This window comes from Marmota flaviventris, chromosome 12 (genome assembly GCF_047511675.1).
Source record: "Marmota flaviventris isolate mMarFla1 chromosome 12, mMarFla1.hap1, whole genome shotgun sequence".
Lineage (NCBI taxonomy): Eukaryota > Metazoa > Chordata > Mammalia > Rodentia > Sciuridae > Marmota > Marmota flaviventris.
Window position 1 is genome coordinate 21,748,551 of NC_092509.1, and position 18,165 is coordinate 21,766,715.

The 18,165-nt window shown below is 35.5% G+C and overlaps 1 protein-coding gene across 6 annotated transcripts in view; it reads left to right on the forward strand.

The window, feature by feature from the left end:
- Positions 1 to 18,165, forward strand: part of Tasor2 (transcription activation suppressor family member 2) — a 75,328-nt gene that overhangs the window by 48,329 nt on the left and 8,834 nt on the right. For 5 of the 6 annotated variants that reach the window (XM_071619887.1, XM_071619888.1, XM_071619889.1 and 2 more), the window contains 4 exons: positions 1,631 to 1,873; positions 5,465 to 6,341; positions 7,539 to 7,968; positions 12,756 to 16,601. In XM_071619887.1, the coding sequence (XP_071475988.1) occupies positions 1,631 to 1,873; positions 5,465 to 6,341; positions 7,539 to 7,968; positions 12,756 to 16,601 (5,396 nt within the window). The remainder of the gene's footprint in view (positions 1 to 1,630; positions 1,874 to 5,464; positions 6,342 to 7,538; positions 7,969 to 12,755; positions 16,602 to 18,165) is intronic. The other variant, XM_071619890.1, reaches the window with a different exon arrangement.

Genomic DNA, 18,165 nt, shown 5'->3' on the forward strand with positions numbered 1-18,165 from the left:
ACCTTGTTTCGTTTTTCTTTTTCTTTCCTCAGGACCTGGGTTTGTGAGAGACCTTCCCTTCCTGACTGTGCCAATGTTAGAAACTTTCCCCCTATATCTTGGTTATCTAATTTTTCTTTCTTTCTTTCTTTTTTTTTTTTTTAATTAAATCTTAACCAATTTCCTGCTTGATATATTTATTTTGCCTGTGTGCTGAAGCTTTTAGAAAATAACTGGAATGGAATGAGAGAAGTCTTACTCTTGGAAAAGACTGATGAGCTGCTTCACTTCCTATGATAGTTTAATAGGGAAAAATAATTAGACCCTGGGAAATGTAGAGATTATTCTGAAAGCTGTCTTTAAAGTACTGGTTCTCTAATTCCAGAAGAATAAAATGAATCTCTATTTTGTCCTTATAATTCATTAATGCCATCATAGTTTATTATGCTGTTTAATACTGTTTATTGTTTTCAGTGAGAAATGCTATTTTCTGTATATTATAACTTTAAAATTCTTGACAACGTTCATTTCTGATAATTTTATATATCTTTGTGGCTAAACTTTCTGGTGGAAACAACTAGATTTATGAAAAATCCATGGGGAAAATGGAGTATTTATTAACATGTTTTTAACTCTTAAAAAGTTTGAAACTTTTATTGTGTAATGTTTAGGTGGGCAGTATTTTCCCTCCCCACCTAATTTCCCATCTTAAGCTATTTTCTTAATTTCATGCAAAAAGCAAACAGCATCGTATAAGACAGATTTTTGTTTTGTTTTTATTTGTTTTGTAAATAGATTTGTAGAAAATTAGGTGCAGATTTTTGTCAGTCTTCCCCTATATTTTCTTAAAAGTTTATTTTCAGATGGTATTAAAATTTAGATTTGGGCTGGGGTTGTGGCTCAGCGGTAGAGCACTCGCCTAGCACATGTGAGGCTTTGGGTTTGATCCTCAGCACCACATAAAAATAAATAAAATAACAACTACACAAAAAATAAGTTTAAAAAAATTAAAAATTTAGATGTTTAGAAGCAGTAAAGTAAAATATATAGTGTGGTTCTTTATAATCATACTACAGAGATTGTACATTCATAATTTTAACCATTTCACCTTATAAGAGCTGTGTTGTTTTCTGTTTAAATATAATTATCCATTTCCTGGGATTGTGAATTAACATATTCTTATCTGTCACATCAGTCAAAAAAGTTTGTACACATTTAAAAAAAAATTTGTTCCTTATTTTTGTAAAGTTATTGGGCTGTATTTTTCTTCTTTACCTAATAGGTTATAAACAGACACTTCATTTATGTATGTATATGTATATATTTATGTATTTATTTCCAGGAATTTGAACCCAGGACTTGCTAAGTTTTACCACTGAGCCATATCCGCAGCCCTTTTTTCGTTTTTTATTTTGAGACAGGGTTTCTCTAACTTGCGATCATCCTGCCTCAGCTTCCCAAGTCACTTTTTTAATGTGAAAACTTTTAGCTCCTTTTTAAAAAAAAAAAAAAAATCTTAATGATACCCCAAAATATAGTTTATTCCCCATTAGTAAAGTTATGCCCCAAAATTAAAGAAATAAAGGGAAAAGCTATGCTGATAAATATCTGGGGCCCCATCCCTTAAAAAATGGTGTTTTTTCTATATAAGGTGCGGAAGTGCTGACTGCACAGTTTGTACAGAAAACCAAATTGGATAGGAAAAACCAAGAAGCTTCTATTTCTAAAGATGTTCCAGTGGCAACGAATGCTAAAAGGGCAAGGAAACAAGAAAAATCTCCAGTCAAAACTGTTGCAAGGGCTAAGCCACCTATGAAGAAATCTCCACAAAAACAGAGGGTAAATGTAGTAAAAGGCAATCAGAATCCCAGAATCAGAAAGCAGCCACAACCTGGTAAGAACCATTCTTCCTGCAAATGTAAACCCTACAATACAGATCTCATAGAGATTGCAACATAATATATTGAAATAATATTAGCAGTTGAAATTTATCAGTAATTTGTTTTATATTCTGACACTGACATAAATAACTTAGTTTCTTGTTGTAAATACACTAGAAAAGGGCAATATTTAAATCACAAAATAGACCCTACTTTTTAATTTGCATAAAGTCTTACATAAATTGTTTGTAAGCTGTTAAAGTATAAATGGCCTTATTCATGACTAAATGCATAAGCAAGTAGTATCTAGCAGTATTTGACTGAATCATCAGCAGTTATAAAAAGTAGAATATTATAAGTTTGTCTAAAGGAATTTTAAACAGATTGCTCAAACCTGTCAGTAATCCAGAATCCTGTATTTGGTTTAAAAGACATTAATTTAATTTTAAAAGTTATTTTAATTTGCTAACTTTAAATGGATAGTAAAGTTTAATTACGTGAAGAAAACCGGACTGCTCTACTTTGTATTTGTTAGACATAACCTCTTAACTGTAGAAAGTGTTATTTTTAACCTCAGACTTTACCTCTTTGCAACTGAACACACGCCTCCTCTACTCCTGGGTTTGCTTTCCTTCTTGACTTTGCTATGTATGGTATGCATCCCCTCTACCAAACTGCAGTGTTGACACTTCCATGACCCTTTACCTTTGGTATTGAGTCCTGTTGTAGTATATGTGTTGTTGTGTTTAACAAAGAGATTGAATTCCTCATATCTTGATATTCCAGTTAGTTTTTTAAATCTGATTCCCCTTATTCTGTTTTCTCCCTTATCACTAGATTTTTATGTGTCTCGCAGATAGTGGGAATTCAGAGAAAGTGTTGTTTTGTTGGGGGCGATGAAATTATAGGTCAACTTATTTGTTTTTAAGTTCCTTTATTGTTTTATGACTGAAATTTTTTTAAAAACTCATCACACCATTTGAAAATGATCCAGTTTTGACTTCCATACCAAATTTGAACATTTGTGCTTGTTTCTGAAGGGAATTCATGGTGTGGTCCTACCATATGCATCCATATTTACTCCAGCTGTTTCTTGACATGTCCCTCCCCTCTTAGTCATCCATACCTCTCTGTGTGCAGCATAGGTGTTTTTTACTCTTGTGCACTTTCCCCAGTGCCCCACGTTTTACACTACTGAGTTATACCTTCACAAAGAGAAGATTCCTTACACTCTCTCACTAATCTCTTTCATTTCCTGTTGGAGTCTCTTGTTTGTTTGCAGTAGTGGGGATTGAACTCTGGGCCTCACACATGGTAGGCAATCATCCTCTCTCTCCAGCTCTTTTTAAATTTTAAATTTTATTTTGAAACTGGATCTTACTAAATTGCCTCAGTCTCCTGAGCAGCTGAAATTACAGGTATACACCACCACGTCCAGTTTCTGTTGGGTTTTAGAGAATGTTAAGGAATTTAATTTATCTTATTTTCTATTAAATTAGTTGTGGTCCTATTGTTCCAATTAGTTTGTAAACATTAATAATGTATTTTTCCTAGCACTTTCTTGAATTCTTTGTACTGAATTGGCTTTTAGATATATATTGACAAATTGAAAGGAATTATTCAGTAGGATGATGGCAGAAAATTAAGCCCAGAAAATTGAGTTTTCAGAATATATGTTTAGTGGGGCACAGTGGCACATGCCTTTGTAATCCCAATGACTCATGAGGCTGAGACAGGAGGATTGAAAGTTGAAGGGCCAGCCTCAGGAACTTAGCAAGACCCTTACTTGAAGTAAAAATAAAAAGGGCTAGGGATGTGGTTAAGTGATAAAGCTGGTGCCACACAGGTTCAATCACCAATACCACCTCGCTGCCCCCACAAAAAAGAATGGATGTTCAAAAATAGGCCCACTCTATTGCAGATGTTTATAGATTATGCAGCAACATGCCAAATTAAAGTTTTTAGGTTACTACCTTTTAAATTAGTCTCTTTTCTTTTCATTTCTTAATCACCTGTACTGATCTATTTTACTTTTTGTACTTGAAATAATCAAGAGTTTAAGAAGGCAGATAGGATATGGCCTTGCTGACCTCAATTTGAAAATTATTGATGTTAAGTTTTTAAACTGAGACTAATGATTTTCTGTCCTTTTAAAAGTTTGTGATAGTTTCTTATTCACTGAATTTATTTAGCATTGTCTTTTCTTATCTGTATGTCTTAGAGGTATATTATGATGTTTTATTTTTTAATGAAGAACCTGTACTAGGTCAATAATTAAGTGAATTTACATGATACTGTATTTATTTAACTGTATTCTTTTGACTTCAACACAAGTATTCTTCGTGTTAGGCTTAACTAATATATTCTGTATAAGAGATAGACAAGTGTATGGAAGCCATCGTGTTAAAATAGAATGAAATTCATTCTGTTCTATTAGCAGTAAATGCACCAGATCATAAAATAAATTGCAAGTTTTAATATACCTGTGGGGATGAACAAGACAGTTCTGCTTTAAGCTCAAAACCCCCCCCTTGGGTTTTGCTATTTTAAATAAAAACTGGTTAGTGATTGATTGATTTCACCTTTCCCCTACATATTTCCTCATTCTAATTGATGACATTATAAGCTGTAGTTTTCTTCTCTTTAAATGTATTAGTTATTGGCTTTTGAAGTTATGTTATCAATTGTTTTCAGAAGTACTACAGTTAATTATAAGCACAGTTGGCTTTTCTGTTCATTCATTTACCTGCACCAGGGAATCATTGCCTGGAATAGTTGTGAACTTTATCCTTCAGAACAACATGTAAAAGAATGATTAAGTAGTGGCCTGAAAATGCATAAACAAACCACTCTAAATTGTAAATTTTATGATTAAGGGGAAATGGAGAGATTTCATTATCTACAGAAAGAAAAATTTTCAGTATATTTGCTTTTTTTTTTGCAGATAAAGGGATAATGTGTTCATGACTGAAAGTATAAGAAATGATAAAATTAATTGGTGATTCTGAATACTCTGCCTTCGTTGATTTATTTTATTCATATTATGACTTTTCTAATTTTATATTCATATTACATTTTATAATTAAAGATAATATAGTTTAAAATCATCGCTGTTGTGAACTTAGGTGGCTTCTTTAATAAACCACTTATTAAGGGAAATGGTTTCTGAGAAAGTGTATTATCTGACCTTAACACACATTTCATACTTCCACATTCTTACATCCTCATTAGATTGTAAGCCCCCTGAGGGCAAGGACTGAAAGTTTTCTTTTTCTTCTTTGTATATTTCTTGATGTAAGCAGTACATCTTGTGTGTTATTTAATACATGCATTTTGGAGTGATGATTTTTTTTAAAAATTAAATGTTCTTTAAATTTTGTTCCATTGAGCAACACATTAAAATAGATCTGAGGATTGAAAGAGACCTCAGTCTGATAGCAAACTTTTAATATGCAATCTGTATAATATAGTTTTTCTTGGATATGTTGGCTTAACCATTAGTACCATTAATTTTCATTAAAACATAGTAATATGCGACAGAATTCTATGAAAAGGAAATGTTATATGTGTCCCCCTTTTTTTTTTTTTTTCCTTTTATGCTGAAGCTAAGGGAGAAACTGCTTTTCAGCTTCAATCAAAAATTTCATCAGATGGCCAAAAAGATGGAATTAGTATAAATACAGATCAACCAGAAAGCACCACAGTGGCTCATAAAGATCTTCCTGAAAACTCCATTATGAACTATGACTCCCAGGCCCTAAATATGTTAGCTGATCTTGCATTAAGTTCTGCTACCTCTTGTACCCCATCTTGTGAGCCTAGAATTCTTCCCTGCTCCTCTGAATTGCCACAGAATGATGTTTTACTCTCTAAAGAAAATTCATTGCATGGTACCTCGGACCATGAATATCATAGGGGCATTAAAAGTCAAAAAGGTGTACTGTTATCCAAACTGTCCTCTGATAGAAAGAGTAACTCAGGGTCAGACTTAACTGTTAGCCAGGAAGACGAGTGCTTGATACCTTGTCAGGCCCCTGAGGAAGCCCAGTCAGCATCCCCTGAGGAAACAGTAAAATCTTCAGATGCAAGCCAAAACTCGCTTGTTGCTGTGGAACATTCATATGCCCTGCTCCTTGTGGAACATTCAAAGAAACATCTACAGCCGAGAGGGTTACCAGGCCCTGCTTTTGCCAAGAATGGGACAAAAGGTCCTGATGCTGGAACTCCAGTGGGAAAAGTCATGCCTTTTCGGCATCTACAGAATACTTCCCCTCTACAAAAGGTTTCTGAGGATTCATTGATAAAGTGCAAAAATCGATTTGTATCTTCCCACCTAAAAGATTTTTATTGCTCCCATAGTGTGCTTAGCTGTGATGGCTCCTTTAAAGTCACTTTCAAATGTGAAACAGAATATTCATTCAACTTAGATAGCAAATATACTAACAATCCACTGGAGAAAACTGTTATAAGAGCATTGCATGGGTAAGTGTGAATGAAACTTGAAAAAAATGATTGTAACTTTTCTGTTGAGTTACACAAGATATTTGTGCCAGTCTTTGCAAAGAGAAAGAAATGTGTTTAAAACCAGTTATTTGGTAATAATACCAAGCAGATTTGTTTACTGAGTTTAGAGTAACAGGCAGGCTTTGCCTGTATTGGTGATTACATGGAGAGTATTTAAAAATACCTTTAGCCCCATAAATGGCTTTCCATTTTGCAGTATTCCATCACCACTTGTAGTCTTTGAGTTATTATAGGTTTTTAGATGAGACCTTTATGTAAAACAGTATAAGACATAGAAATCATGCTTTTTAGGCTAAATTCCAGAAGAGACATTTTTAAAATTGTTAAGTATTAAAAATTACTTCTTAGAAATAATCAGATTGATATAAATGAGTGATTTTTACATAGGTTTGTTCTAGAAATCTTAAGAATGTTTCAACGGAATAATAACAGAATGGTTAGATTTTAGACTAGTAGGCTTGCATCTAAGTTCTTTCCATTTATTACCTCCTGTGACCCTAAGCAAGTTTTGTGCTTCTAGACAGTGCTTACAATCTTTATTGTGTATGTAGCTCATTTACAGATCTCACTTTGGGGTGAGGCCTGAGAGGTGGCATTTCTAATAGATTTGCAAGTGATGTCATTGAAGGATGACAGTGTGTGGGTAACACTTGTAAGCATGGGTTTAGCAGTAGCTACCTACTGAGGTTGTTACACATATTGGGCTTTTGCACAGTGACTGGGCCATCATGATAAATGGTAACAAATATACTAACATCGCTGTTAGAAGCATTAGGTATAATGTTTTCTTTCAGTTCACATGTGACTAAATGGACTTTGCATGTATCAGACTTCTTTCCTTACCCATGTTTGTGTATACTTAGGAAACTAGGAATTAGCTATGTTTGGATCAGAGTTCTGCCACACAATGTTGTGATTTGAAAAAACTCACTTAAATGTTCTCACTTCCCTTCTCTTTAAAATGGGTTAGATTTAAATTAGAGTAGATTTCAAAGGGGTTTGTTAAATCAACTTCATATTTACTCATTCTTTCATATCTGTGTAATTTTTAAAATAAAAACAAACAAAACTATAGTTCTTATGGAGGCATTTGTTTATGATAAGTAAATCAAATAACAATTTCAGTTATTTTTTGTGTGTTCTTTTAAATCTCAGGCCCTGGAACACTAATTTGCCTGATAATGTGGAAGAAGTGAAGCTTTTACTTCACATGTGGGTAGCTCTGTTTTACAGTAATCAGAACAAAGTCAGACGATCATCCCGAAAAGTGGTAGAGCACAGCAACCCAGCAAAGTATGTGTCCATAAATAGCACTTTAGAATCTTTTGAACTCAGTGAAATTGAGGAGTCCTCCAGTGTGGAAAGATGTTCTGTAGAACCTATGTTGGAGTCGAATGAAACATCCAGAGGTCATGCTACAGAAATGTTCTTCCCTGGCCCTAACTGCTTGCTTCCTTTGATTAAACCACCACCTGCCAGAGGTTTGGAACTCAGTGTACAGAATGAACAGAAAGAAACTTTTGCAAGAGAGTGTCATACAGACACCTTAGAAAGCCAGAATTTCATCTATTCCTGTAATAATGAGGTAAGAAAAACTGAATATTACTAATGTTGGCATTATTTTTGAAGTAATTTCCTCCATTTTTTGCTTGCTAATACTTGTCTTATCTAGATATTAAGAATGATACGTTAGTAATAAACATTAGAAATGCTTTGTTAAACCTTAAACTAGATTTGATTATATCAGAATTAATTTTGAAGATAAATAATTTAATAGTAAAATATTAGCTAGGCCTGTGAGAGGAAAACCATTGCAGTTGATGATTTCTAAGAATGGAAAACAAACTTTCTTTTGTACCATTGTTTTCAGCTAATGCTCAGCCAGATTCTAACTGGAACCAGTCAAAATGTTGTAACAAAATTCTGACTAAATAGATTGACAAAATACCCAGATTTGTTCTGGAATAATTTTGCATGGGTTTGGGCAGCACTTAGGAGGCAGGTAGTGTTTCTGTATCTGAGGTTACTGAACACTTGCAGGTCCATGGTAAACCTCAGAGGATGAATATCTTTAAATCATCGTCATTATCATCATCATCAGAGTTAAGGTTTCTGGAGCACTGTGTGCCAGATAGTATTTCTCTGACATTAACTCAGTTAACCGGTCTCAGAACAAACCAGTGAGGTAAAGACAATGATTAATCCAACATCCTGTAGATAAAGGAAACTTAAGACATAGAGAAGTAAGAAAATTGCCTCAAGTTGCATAGTAAATTGTCAAGCCAAGATTCGATTCCAGACAACCTACAAATTACATGGGTATATTTATGTGTGTGTGCGCGTGTGTGTGTGTGTGTATTAGGTATGTGTGTGCTTTCTTTCTGAAGATGTGGTTCAGGAATTTTTATCTGATTCTTATTACCTTATGAGAAAATATTTTCAGTTAGGTGAAATTCTTTTACTACCTATATACACACTAATTTCATATATAGTACTTTTTTCATATTTTAATTATACATGATAGTAGAATGTATTTATGTACTTTGATATACATAGACGGGATATAATTTCTCATTTTCTTTTTTTTTAGTGTACATGTTGCAGAATCATTGATCATGGAGTCACATATATACATGCAGTAGTAATGTTAGTTTCATTCTACTGTCTTTCCTAACCCCACATCCCCTCCCCTTCCCTCCCATCACTTCCCTCTATGTAATCTAAGGTAATGCTATTTTTCCCTAGTGCCCCCTCTCCCACTTATTGTGAATTAGCATCTGCATGTTAGAGAAAACATTTGGCCTTTGGTTTTTTGGGATTGGCTTATTTCGCTTAGCATGATATTCTCCAACTCCAACCATTTACTGGCAAATGCCATAATTTTACTCTTCTTTAAAGCTAAGTAATATTCCATTGAGTATATGTACCACATTTTCTTTATCCATTCATCAATTGAGAGACACTTAGGTTGGCTCCATAGTCTAGCTATTGTGAATTGAGCTGCTATAAACATTGATGTGGCTGCGTCACTATAGTATGCTGATTTTAAGACCTTTGGATGTAAATCAGGATTGGGATAGCTAGGTCAAGTGGTGATTCCTTCCATTCCCAGTTTTGTGAGGAATCTCCATACTGCTTTCCATAGTGGTTGTACCAATTTGCAGTCCCATCAGCAACGTATAAGTGTACCTTTTTCCCCATATCCTTGCCAACATTTATTGTTGCCTGTATTCTTGATGATTGCTATTCTGACAGGAGTGAGATGAAATCTTAGAGTAGTTTTGATTTGCATTTCTCTAATTGTTAGAGATGTTGAACACTTTTTCATACATTTGTTGATCGATTGTATTTCTTCTTCTGTGAAGTGTCTGTTCACTTCCTTAGCCCATTTATTGATTGCGTTATTTGGTTTTTTTGGTGTTAAGTTTTTTGAGTTTTTTTTAATATCCTAGAGATTAATGCTTTTCGGGGGTGCATGTGGTAAACATTTTCTCCCAAATCTGTAGGCTCTCTCTTCACTTTATTAATTGTTTCCTTTGCTGAGAAGAAGCTTTTTAATTTGAATCCATCCCATTTATTAATTCTTGGTTTTACTTCTTGCGCTTTAAGAGTCTTGTTAAGGAAGTCAGATCCTAGGCCGACATGGTGAAGATTTGGGCCTGTTTTTTCTTCTATTAGGCGCCGGGTTTCTGTTCTAGTGCCTAAGTCTTTAATCCACTATGAAATGATTTTTGCGCAGGGTAAGAGATAGAGTTTTAATTTCATTTTGCTACATATGGATTTCCAGTTTTGCCAGCACCATTGTTGAATAGGCTATCTTTTCTCCAGTGAATGTTTTAGGCACCTTTGTCTGGTATGACATAACCATATTCATGTGGGTTTGTCTCTATTTGTCTATTCTATACTTTTTACTATGATCTCTAATATCTACAGGTTGCACATATCCTTTATCCAAAATGATTGGGCCAGAGTATTTCAGATTTGACAGAATTTCAGACTTTGGAATATGTGCAGACTTTACTGGTTGAACATCTCTAATCTGAAAACCCCAAATCTGAAATAGTCTAAAAATCCAAAACTTTTTGAGTGTCATAACAGTATTCAAAGTTTTAGATTTCAGAACATTCTAGACTAAGGATGCTTAGGCTCTCCTTGCAGAAGTTTTTTTTTTCTTCTTCTTCTTTTTTTGGGGGGTCATCTTGTTGGATATTGTGGCTGCACCAGTAAAGGACACTTGTGTTATGCCACTCCATCCTCATAAGTGGGTACAGTGGGATGTGAAATGTATTGTAGCACAGTAGGTACTAGAAACCAATAGTATATTGCTTTTATTCATCTAAAGAGCACTTTAAATCATCATACTTTATTGTAGAGACATTATATACTTATAGTCATATATTCATATGTGTGTGTGTGTGTGTGTGTTTTGAAACACGGTTCCTGACTCCAAACATATGTGTGCCAAGACATGGTAGGCAATCAGTGAGCATAATGGTCCAGACGTTTCAGAGGTATGGTAAATTACGTAAATAAGTCCCTTTTACCATATACTAGGTAAGACTATTCTGGAGGCTTTCAACAGAACAAAACAATGTCTTTATGGAGTAATAAGAATTGTCTTGACGTAGTTCTGCAAATATTTTACCCAAGTTGTTCTTTCTATGGTTTAAATCATTCCCTTTAGTTTATAAATGCAAACAACATTGATAAATTCCCTGTTGCTCTGTGGAATAAGAGGTATTAAAGTGAGAATTATCCTCAGGTTTAAGCAAAGAAGATATCTCAGGGGTGAGGGACCTTTATTTACCAGAATCAGTTATTTGGAGTATGGGGGATAATAATTAATTTACTCTGTCTCATGTGAAAGTTCCAAATGAAGTTGTATTTACAGTCTAATTTAAAACTGATAAGAAAAGTTATTCTTAGCTTTCAAAGTTACCTTTTGCTAGGTACAGTGGATTACTCCTATAATCCCAACAGTTGGAGAGGCTGATGCAGGAGGATCACAATTTTAAGGCAAGGCCCCCAAAAAGAGCAAAGTCCTATCTCAAAATTTTAAAGACATCTATTTAGGGGAAAAAAAAAATTAGGCTGGGAATGTAGCTCAGTGGTAGAGCACTTTCCTAGTATGCTTAAAAGCCCTGGGTTCAGTGATCAGTACATGAAAAATTTTTAAAAAGTTATTTTTTAATATCTCATTAAGAGCAAAATTGAGTGCTTTTTCTTTAGTGCTATATTTCTGAGTTGAGTGATGCTGTTTGGCAAACAGGATGGTCTAGCTACTTTTCCTCCAAATGGGTCATTTTATTTATTTATTTTTTATATATATATTTTAGTTGTAGTTGGACACAATACCTCTGTTTCGTTTGTTTATTTTTATGTGGTGCTGAGGATCAAACCCAGGGCCCTGCACATGCAAGGCAAGCGCTCTACCACTGAGCCACAACCCCAGCCCCAAAAGGGTTATATAAAGCTGGGTGTTGTGATGCACACCTGTAATCCCAGTGGCTTGTGAGGCTGAGGCAGGAGGATCACAAGTTCAAAGCCAGCCTCAGCAACTTAAGGAGACCCTAAAGCAACTTAGTAAAACTCTGTCTCTAAATAAATTATAAAAAAGGGCTGGGGATGTGCTCAGTGGTTGAGTGTATCTCGGTTCAATCCCTGGTGCCAAAAATAATAATTAAAAGGCTATACAATTAAAGTTTTGGAGTTCTCATCTCTGTATACTTCTTTGGGGGGTATCAGGGGTTGAACTCAGGAACACTTAACCACTGAGCCACATCCCCAGCCGTATTTCATATTTCGTTTAGCGACAGGGTCTCACTAAGTTGCTTTAGTGCCTCGCCATTGCTGAGGCTTGCTTTGAACTCGCAATCCTGCTATCTCAGCCTCCCGAGTTGCTGGGATTATAGGCGTGTGCCACCATACCCAGCTATATATACTTTTAAAGAAAAAAAATTCTTCTCTGGGGGGTGGAGCTCAGTGAAAAAGAAAAAATAAAAACAACCCACATTTGATGGTATTTTAAGCTTAAGATCTAAAAAGAGATGGATTTTCTTGATCATTACCCTGTGGTAATCTTATATGTTAGAAAATTCAAAATAACAGACACAGACTAAAGAAAATTGGTCCTTGACTTTTCTATTCTAAACATATGTAATTGTGTTTTTTAAAAAATCTATTTGAGGGCTAGGGTTGTGGCTCAGCCAGAGTATTCGCCTCGCATGTGCGAGGCCCTGGGTTCAATCCTCAGCACCACATAAAAATAAATAAAATAAAGGTATTGTGTCCAACTACAACTAAAGAATAAATATTTTTTACAAATCTGTTTGATATTTATTTATGTATTTACTTTAATTTTTGTCATTTCAGGTAATTGGAGAGAAAGCCAAACAAGAATCATCAGATCTAGAGACTTCTAATCTTGTGCTTTCTGGTATTGAAAGTATTGAAACTAATGGATCTTCTATTTCTGGTGAAGAAAAAACCTTTCAGTTACATGATAATACTAGAGTGGCTTCTTATAATGATACAGTTACACAAGCCACATTCACCACAACTTACAGTGGGGCCAATAGTCATTCGATAGTATGTCAAAAGTCTGCATACGACACCCTTGAAAACAAAGTTGATGTAGGTCATGCATCAGTGCAGACAAAAACGGGTACTTTACAGGACCTTACCCAGCATAGCAGCCCCATAAACAATGAATGTCAGTCTTCCTTGGAAAGGACGGATGATAATATGGGGTATGTGATGATTAATCTGGAACCAGTTACTCCCACTTTTGAAAAAAATGCCTGTGTACCAATATATTCAGAAGTAAATAGACCTGATAAACCCACAGCCTTTGATACAGAGCTGATGAAACAAGTGTCTCCTCCTGCAAGTCCTAGACATCCCATATCTGCATTGGAAAAAGTACAAACACAAGGTCTTAGGGATATTCCATCTCTTGCAGTGTCAGGACAGAAAGCCACTAACCACTTTTGTGCCTCCTCAGTTAATAGAGAGACACTTGCTCAAGAACTGTGTTCATTACAGAAAGAGAAGCCTCTTCCAGTCTCATCATCACCATCCAATAAAGCATCAATAATGGAAGCATTAGCATTAATCAAAAGTTCTAGTTATACATTACCCAGTGAAGAAATGAAAGGCTCTCAAGATTGCAGTTTGCAGACTCAACGTGTCTTTAGCATATCTTCAGAAGAGATTATAGAGCCATCCCAAGTTGAAGTAGTCTCGTCATCAGCCTCAGCCACCTTGGGAAAAGGGTGTTCCCTTAACTGTATTACACCAGGAATTACTATGTCAGATAGCTCTTTAGAAATAAGGAAGAATGACAAGAGTAATCTAAATCATGAAAATACAAATGTGGAATCATTTACTTCGGTATTTGCCCAACAAATTAGCCCATCTATGGGTAGGGAAGAGACCAGTCTGGAATTGTCAGTGGAAGATTCTGATATTGACCTAACTCTGACAATATCATCACCTACAAGTCCCAAAGAAGAAATGGCAACTGTTGAAATAGAGCAACTTCAGAAGACCCCAGTGTCAAATTTAGAACTTCAGGATACAGCTGAAGAAATAGTTGAGCCAGAAGAAGTAACCCTTGTGGAAAACAGAGAAATTAGTTCAGCTAATTATATGTCAGTGTGTCCTGTGGTATCAGAAGAACCACTAGAAAATAAGGAAAGAAAAAGTGATAGTTTACAGCCGGTTACTTTAATACTTTCTAAAGAAAATTGCACCCTTGAGATTGCAGAGGAAATTAACGTTACTTCTGATTTCCCCTTTGATTCTCTAATTGAAGAAGTGTCACCACCTTCTAGTCCCGATCCCCCAGTACCAACCAAAGAAACACAACCTTCTCAGGCTGTGTCTCCATGTAGTTTAGAAGTTCATGGTATCCAGTGTGAGAAAAGTAACAAATTGTCCCAGATTGGTTCAGGAGATTTAGCTGTAACAGAAAAAGAAAATTCTTTTGTTAGTCCTAACCATCCAGTGGGACAAAGTGACTTAACTCAGGTACAACAAACTCAGCTTTCTGCTGAAATGCCTATGTTAACCAATAATCCAGGAAGAAAAGGTAGACCAATCCTTCCTGGTAAAGTAACTGAGGGAACTGTCCCAAATGAGCATAATGAGGATTTCTCTTTCTCAGAAAAGGTGCAGTGCTGTGATGCAGCTTTAGCCAAGTCTGCCTCAGCTGCCAGATACAGAGGTAACTTCAAGCCTTCTGTCGAAAAACTGGTAAAATCAGGAAATCCACTGCAGCCAATTAGTATAGAGAACAGAAATTTGGACCTAAAACATCTTGCCTTAGAGTCCAGTGAACCTCCATTTAGTCCTAAAAAGATTGTTGAAAATAAGTCTTTGGCTGACAGATTGATTTCTACAACTGCTCTAAGTGGAATAGTAAATGTGTCATTAAAACAAAAGACCAACCCTAAAAGCATTACAAAAAATCTTTTTGACAGTGATTTGGAAACAGATGCTGGAGGGTACATGCAGGTAAAGTCCATGGACTCTGCCTCCATTGATAGAGCTGCTGTTACACAGACATACATGCCCCCAGAGAGCCCAAAGCTTGGTTCTTCCTCAGATAGCACTACATTCACCCATTGTACACAACCAGGAAGTGTGGAGTCAGGGTTTCAAACACAGGAAATATCAGTAGTCAGAATGGCCAATTTACTTAAAAATAGTGAGACTAAAGCTGAATCACGTGAAGAAAGTACAGATCTAGGTACTATCAGCCTTCAGTCTAACTCTACATCTTCAACGAAAGGTGAACAAAAAATCCACATGTCGCAGGATACAGCAACATGTGAGATAAAGGAGCTGTTGAATGGTGGATTTTTTCCCATGTATGCTGGTTCAAACCAGAATGCAGCAGACAACAGTGAAAGTATCAGTAAAGAGACTTCCGCTTCCTCTGACTCTCTTGTTTGTGGAATTTCTAAAGAGCATATTGACAGTAAGATCCCTAGTGAGGAATACAGGGCTGAGACTGATTTTGAAACTCAGGTTGGAGAGAGAGAAATGAGGGTGAATTCAGACATGCATTACGAACCACTTTCTGGAGACTCTGATCAAGACTTTCTTGATGACTGTAGAAATCCCAAATTAGACATGGAAGATTCATGCACTTTGAGAAGTAGTCACACTAGCAAAAAAGAGGATGTTGCAAAAAATAGTTATGGATCTTCCATGAACTCAAACAGTAGTGATAATGAAGCTTGGAGTTATAATAGAGTTCCAGAGCTGGAGACTAGCATTCCTTCAAGAAACAGGTCCATTGGATTAAAGCAAGAAGATAAGTGTGTGCCATGTTATGTCCAAATTCGAGATCTCCATGGTATCCCCCGGACCTATGCTAACTTTACTATAACAAAAGAATTCAAAGATACATCTAGAACTTTGCATAGCCTGAAGAGGCAATCAAGTTTTGCTGCAAACTGCAGCCTGCTCAGCTCCTGGACAAGCACTTGGCAAGTGGCAGATGACCTCACCCAAAACACATTAGATCTGGAATATCTGCGTTTTGCACATAAAATTAAACAAATAGTAAAGAAAAAGGGGGATTCTCAGAAGCCTGCCTCTTCCCCCAACATCTTTCCAAAGGAGTCACCTACCCAAACCATGGTTGGAACTTCACCTTTGACAAAAATATCCAAGGCCCCAGTTCTGCATCCTGCATCCAAGAGCAGAAGCCCCATTTTGGTAACAATTATGCATCCAGATGCCAGACAGCCGAGTCAGCACAGAAGAGGCCACACACCCAACCATATGGACAGCACTTACTCCTTTTGGAAGGAGAGATGTAGTCACAACAGAAATCTTATGGATTCTCGAAAGAATCAGAGTGTTTCATTTCACCTCAACAAACTGAAATATAATAGCACTTTGAAAGAATCTCGGAATGATATTTCACTTATTCTCAATGAATATGCTGAATTCAATAAGGTGATGATGAATAGCAACCAAGTTGTTTTACAGGATAAAGAGTTAAATATGGCTTCTGGAGAAACCATGTCCCAAGACATGTATCCATCTTTTCCAAGACAGTCAGCCTCCTACGAAGACATGATTACAGACTTGTGTGCCAGCTTGCATGTCAAACTAAAAAGCGTTATGAAAGAAGCTTGTAAGAGTCCCTTCCTGTTCTACCTTGTTGAAACGGAAGAAAAATCATTCTTTTTAAGAACAAAGGTAAAGTTGTCAGCTTATTCTTAACACATTGTGTTATTGATTGCCTTCTAATTTTAGTTTATTTTAGAACTAGTGTTCAAAATAATGTTTTGGTTTCAAAGAGAAATCATGGTATGAGGTGGGTTTTTTTTTTAGGTTTCATAGCTTAGTCTTTATCGGAAAACTAAATGTTTTTCTACAAGAATATTTGATGATTTGTATGATATTAAAAAATTGGTGCAAAGACTAATTTTCACATGTTACCAGTGTACACAAACCCATGTTCAAATGTATATACAAACATTTCCAATGGGTTTTTCAGAAATTATTACCTGTGTTTCCATACTCTTAATAGTATGGATCATTGACAAAAACTTCTTTTGGTTTAGGATGTCTTTTTTTTTTTTTTTTTTTTTAATATTTTCTTAGTTGTAGATGGACACAATTTCCTTCCTCCCTCCCTCCCTCCCTCCTCTGAGGATCGAACCCAGGGCCTGTGAGGCAAGCACTCTACCACTGAGCTACATCCCCAGCCCCACAGGATATCTTTTTAAATTTGATCATAAGGATACCTGTAACTACATAGTCCTTTAATTTAAGTAATATAATGGTAAAATTCTGACTTGGAAGGAGCCAGAATCTGTCTTGATTACCATTAAGTTTTTCATTTTACTCTTTCAGAACTTATTATCTCTCTTCAAACTGACATGTTGACACCATTTATTTTTTAAACAATTTCAAAAGTTTACATGAAGATTATAGAAATAGTACTCTTCACCTAAATACTGCAGTATTAATATTTCTGAACCATTTGAAAATGGCATACAGTGTTCTGTTACCCCTTGATATTTAATTTATGTATCGGAGTACAGGGTATTCTTCTGTATAATCACAGTACGACCCTAAAACTTGGGAAGTTAGCCATCTATTCCACAGACCCATTGTAGGATCACAGGTGTATGCTTGTGTCTTTAATCTGAAACAGTTCCTGTCTTGTTCTTTATCTTTTATGGCCTTGGCTTTAAAGACTTTAAAGCTAGTTATTTGATAGAATTTCCTCTGATTGCATTTATTTGTTGTGTCCACATGATTTAAGCATTTAAGACAAGAAAATCCAAATCCAATATTGTGATCTTCTCAGTGCATTGTATTAGAAAGCAGTTTGTGCCTTTACTAATGTAATAGCTTTCCTACATAGTTAAAATGATCTGTCACATTTCTCTGTTGTACAGTTAACTAGGCAGATTGTAATAATAAGCATTGACACTTTGTAAATAATTCACTTTCTCATCATACCTTCACCCACCCCATTTAACATCCATTGATGATTCTTGCCTGAATCAGTTACTACTCTGATGGTTGCTTACCACCTGGTGGTATTCTAATTCTGTCATTCCTTCTACATGTATTAGTTGGCATTCTGCATAGTAGACCTTTTCCTTCTTTCCCATTTGTTTGTTCATTCATTTGCTTTCATATATCAATGTGGCCTATTGGACCACTTTATACTAAAAGGATTACTGTCTGTTCCTTCATTATTTTATTAATTTATTTTTAAATATTTATTTTTTAGTTGTAGTTGGAC